Source organism: Camelina sativa, chromosome 5, assembly GCF_000633955.1.
Source record: "Camelina sativa cultivar DH55 chromosome 5, Cs, whole genome shotgun sequence".
Lineage (NCBI taxonomy): Eukaryota > Viridiplantae > Streptophyta > Magnoliopsida > Brassicales > Brassicaceae > Camelina > Camelina sativa.
This window is the reverse complement of record NC_025689.1, coordinates 34,085,512-34,090,465: the sequence shown is the minus strand read 5'-3', so window position 1 is coordinate 34,090,465 and position 4,954 is coordinate 34,085,512. Positions and strand designations below refer to the sequence as shown.

The 4,954-nt window shown below is 34.0% G+C and overlaps 1 protein-coding gene across 1 annotated transcript; it reads left to right on the top strand.

The window, feature by feature from the left end:
- On the top strand, positions 1,675-3,251 carry LOC104788498 (NAC domain-containing protein 66). Its single transcript, XM_010514267.1, has 2 exons — positions 1,675-1,871; positions 2,216-3,251. The coding sequence occupies exons 1-2, from the start codon at positions 1,700-1,702 to the stop codon at positions 3,052-3,054; spliced, it is 1,011 nt and encodes a 336-aa protein (XP_010512569.1). The 5' UTR covers positions 1,675-1,699; the 3' UTR covers positions 3,055-3,251.

Sequence of the window (4,954 nt, the reverse complement as noted above, 5' to 3'; positions counted from 1 at the left end):
CGATTTCTTACGATTTTCCCTAGACCCACTGCTATAATTTTCTACACTTCCTGCCATTAGTTAATACTTAGTATTATATACACTGGATTGCAAAACCTTGATATATTCACATTTATCAAAACTGTATTTTGTTAACTGTATCAGAAAATATCTATTAACTCAATTTTAATCTCATAATTTAAGTTAGCATTATAAAGGCGACTGTTATCCCATGGTTAGTAATTTAGTATTAACATATCCATATACCACGTTCAAAAGGAAAAAAAAAAAAAATCAGAAAATAACCGTTTGTAAATTGGCGCCCCACAAAATCTACCGCATACGTACATATGCCTTCTCTCACAGTTGTAAACAACTGTTCATCTAGATTCACGTCGTCATCCGAACTTAAAATAAATACAGTAATTTTTTTCGGCAAATCCACTCTCTTTTCTTGAACCCACATGCACATAATGCGATTCTCAGACCCATTTTTGCAATGTTAATTACCTGCACATGTATTTTATTTCATTTTATTTTCCTTGCACATGTACTCGATGAGGAGGTTATATGTGGATTCTCATGTAAGTATATTTCTCACCATTCACTAAGTCTATCGATATCTCCTCGTAACACGTTCTACAATGGCCTCTGAAATTATTTGAATCCACATCGAGAAGTATTAAGTTTGTAATAGTAGTCTAAGCTATACGTACGCCTTTTAATGTCGCACGTAGTTAACATAACAATGTGAAGTCTTCATTACATTACATTCTTTCTTGTTTGCCATCACCCTTCATTCAAAATTCTAATTATTTTATATATATATATAAAGACACCAATTCTTTGCGATTGAAGAAAGAAAAAAAATGACTAAAATGTCTTGTCTATAGAGATTTTTAAGGTCGGGTGTCATCGTAGCGATGTGGGCTTGCTTCCTACATTACAGTTGACAAGTGGATCCCACGTGGACCATACTTTTACCCAATAGCTACGTGACCTGGTCCCACTGTATTTAGAAAACTACTCCGTAAACAAAATAAAGAACCATTTACATTTTTACACCGAACCAAAAAAAAAAGAGCAAATAAATTATATATGATGTTTGATAAAATAGACCATTAGTATAATTTTTTGCATCATCTGTATTTCTAACGGGTATATTACTGAATCATGCAAAAAAATAGATAGTTTTTGAAAATACAGTTATTATGTAATGTGATCTCAGACGTAATTAATCATTAAGAGACATTCACAAATAGAAGCATTAACGAAAGAATAAACAACATAACTACTAATTGCGAAGAAGCTTGCGCTCGAGGTAATTGGTAAGAACAGACATTTATCTCATAGCAAGTACATTCATTACGAGTTCAATTTCCGGAATTTCAAATTATGAAAATAACCCCCTAGAGGATCTTATGTTCATTTGTAAGTGGCGGCTCATGCGTACTTACAATGACACCAGATGACTAAAACACCAGATCGGAAATTTTGTCTTAAAAAATAATACTCCCATTTTCTTAAAAAAATAATTAAAAATGAACACATGCATTTCATCATGCATGTATTTTTTGTTTTGCCAGGTGATGTAAACAATATACAAATATTTTTTTTTATTTTTTTTCGACATCGAAATATACACATATATATATAGACCCACACTTTGGTTAGTTATAAACTCGTTATATTTTCTTCTCCTTTTTTTCTATCTTTAGCAATGAACATATCAGTAAACGGACAGTCACAAGTGCCTCCTGGTTTTAGGTTTCACCCGACCGAGGAAGAGCTCTTGCAGTATTACCTCCGCAAGAAAATCTCTAACATCAAGATCGATCTCGATGTCATTCGTGACGTTGATCTCAACAAGCTCGAGCCTTGGGATATTCAAGGTTCAACATTTATCTTTGTTGTCTTATTATATATTCCAATTTTGAATCGAGAGTATACATAGACTCTCTTTTGAGTCTTGATAAAACGTATAATTAGGGCTTCTATATATTAAATATATTCTTCCATTCACGTTGAGTCGTAAACAGAAACTTCAACTCGTGATTTCATATTGTGAAAACTTTGCGCAGAGTAAAAATTACATATACGTTTATTTCACGGGATTCTTGGCAATTTGTAATACAATATTCAATTTATTCATTGTTATACTAAAAAAAAAAAAAAAACCCTATTTGGAAGATTAATTACAAGAACGTAACACAACTCTTGTTTTTTTTTCGTGTAGAGATGTGTAGGATTGGAACAACGCCACAAAACGATTGGTACTTCTTTAGCCATAAGGACAAGAAGTATCCCACCGGGACTAGAACCAACCGAGCCACCACGGTCGGGTTTTGGAAAGCTACAGGACGTGACAAGATCATATATACCAATGGTGATAGGATCGGGATGCGAAAGACGCTTGTCTTCTACAAAGGTCGAGCCCCTCATGGTCAGAAATCCGATTGGATCATGCATGAATACAGACTCGACGAGAGTAGTGTATTAATCTCCTCGAATCACGATGATGATGTCACCGTCGAAACATGTGAGGCCATAGGATGCGACGAAGGATGGGTGGTGTGTCGTGTTTTCAAGAAGAAGAGTCTTTGCAAAACTATGATTAGCAGCAGCCCTGAGAGATCTGTTAAAACGTCGTCGTTCAATGATGAGACTATCGAGTACCTTCTTGAAGCAATGGGGCAATCTTGTAAAGAAGAGATAGTTTTAGACCCTTTTTTGAAACTCCCCAACCTCGACAACAACTGTCATGTCAGCAAAGTTGTAGATCCGAGCTTCGTCACTAGCTGGGCCGCTTTGGATCGGCTCGTTGCCTTGCAACTAAATGGGCCTAACTCGTATTTGATCCCAGCCGTCAGTGAGACTTCAGAATCACCGTTCCATGAACTGAACCGGTCCGGTTATTATACCGGTTTATCGACGGATAATTATATACCGGAGATGGATTTGTGGAACGATGCAGAATTCGAGAGGCCGACAACGTCATCGTCCAACCCATTGTGCCACGTGTCGAACGGAAGTGGATGTCGGAAAACTGAAGTGGCATACCAAAACATTGTGTAAAGATGTAATAATCATCATACCATATAGTTGTTGAAAGTTGAAAAAAATTGCGATAAAAAGGGTCAGTTTGTGATAATTACAGTAGTTATGTGAAATCATTACAGAAAAACACAAGTTCTCTATGTCTGTCGTACACTTTTATATTATAATGATTCTATATTTTATAAAAGAAGAATATAGTTTTGAATTTGATTGGTCTAAGAATTTTTTTAATGTATAAAACTTAATTATCAATCTATGAGACTATGACTAAAAGCAATTACATTTTCCTTTGCAACAATCACATGGGTTCGTCGACAAAATTAACTTTTGGGATAAGTAATTTCCAATTCCATAACATTCTTTTGTGTTTCAAACTTTCTAATTTTACTCTTCTATTTATTAGACTGACTGTTCTATTCACCCAGGGAATATTTCTGCGAGGAAAGTCATATCTTTAGTTTGTAAAAATGCTTTGCTTAGTTTTGATGTTGAATAGTTTGCTTTTTTTCATCATTAGAAATTGATTAATTACCCAATTAATCACCCCAACAAACTTGGATTAAGATGCACCAAGTGCCTAATCATAGCTATATTAACCTACCAATCAAAGCTAATCACACTCATTAATTTTTAATTATAGCATTTAAACATTATTCGTTCATTTTGTTTAATAATCTCTTTCAAGGTGCGGAATCTTACTTTTGAAGAAAAATGGAGGATTCTTCTAATAATCACTTTTTTTTTTTTTTTCATCATGTGACGATGATATTAGTAAAAGGCTCGTTTTGACCTTTCATTTTCCACTTTAGCTTTATGGAATTAGATAGATTCGATTTATTTTGATATTCGTCACATTGTAAATATCAGACGTTACAGTTTATATGAAGATTTAGTTTCGGGGCATCAATTTTTCTTTATTAGGATCCTCCTCAGTGTTTTTGTTGTAATTGGGCCTTAATGTTGGAAATATCAAAACTACTTGGGCTGACCTGTAAGCTTTGTGACTTCTGGGTTGGTATTTACCGTACCAGGTGTATTGGTCCAGGCCCATTTTGACAAAATATCAATTACGACGACGTTTCAGCTAAAAGTGAGTGCAATTGCTTCTTTTACCCACGCAAAACTGTTTATAAATGACATCATTAAAAAAGATATAGTATCGTTTTTATTTATAATTATTGCTAAATTTTGTGCCTTTATATGATTTCCTGTCTTAACGAAGGTACTATTAACAAAAACTTCAAATAGGAATAAGAAAAGGCGTATTAATATTTTTAAAGGGGTATCAATTATTGTAATAACGATATATATTTTTTTGATAAGATTGAAAAGTACCATTATACTATTTAACAAATTAGTAAAGGGGTTTCCACTAATGGTGACACACTCGACCTACAATTAAATCCTGGCCACTTGTTACAAGTCATGACTGATGATCATTTTTAGATTGAGTGCATTCGTATTTGTACTCCTTTGCTTATGGAAATTTGGGGGAATCTCCAAAAGTTCAAACAACTTCTGGCAAATATATGGTTTACTTGTTTTTTGTTCTTACTACTTTGGGTACACAGAATAAGACTGTAGTATTTTCTTTATGGATCTTAATTACAGAGATGCTCAGTTCCACATAAAAATCAATATCAGCTATTTAACCGTGTAATGATCCTAGTATTATATTTTTTTGTCATTCTGCCGGCTAGAAGCGATACACAAAGTCAAACAATAGAAATTACTAGTAACGTTGGGTGCCAATATGCAATAAAGAAATATAATACTAGCATCTTCTTGGACTTTCTTTAGTTTTCGTGCCTAGTGGTTGGTTAGATGGTAAGTATTGAAAAAGGATATAAAATCTTTGGCATTAACGCACGAGAGAGTAAAGCAAGACTCCGATTAAAAGAGAGAAGTACCCACTTTT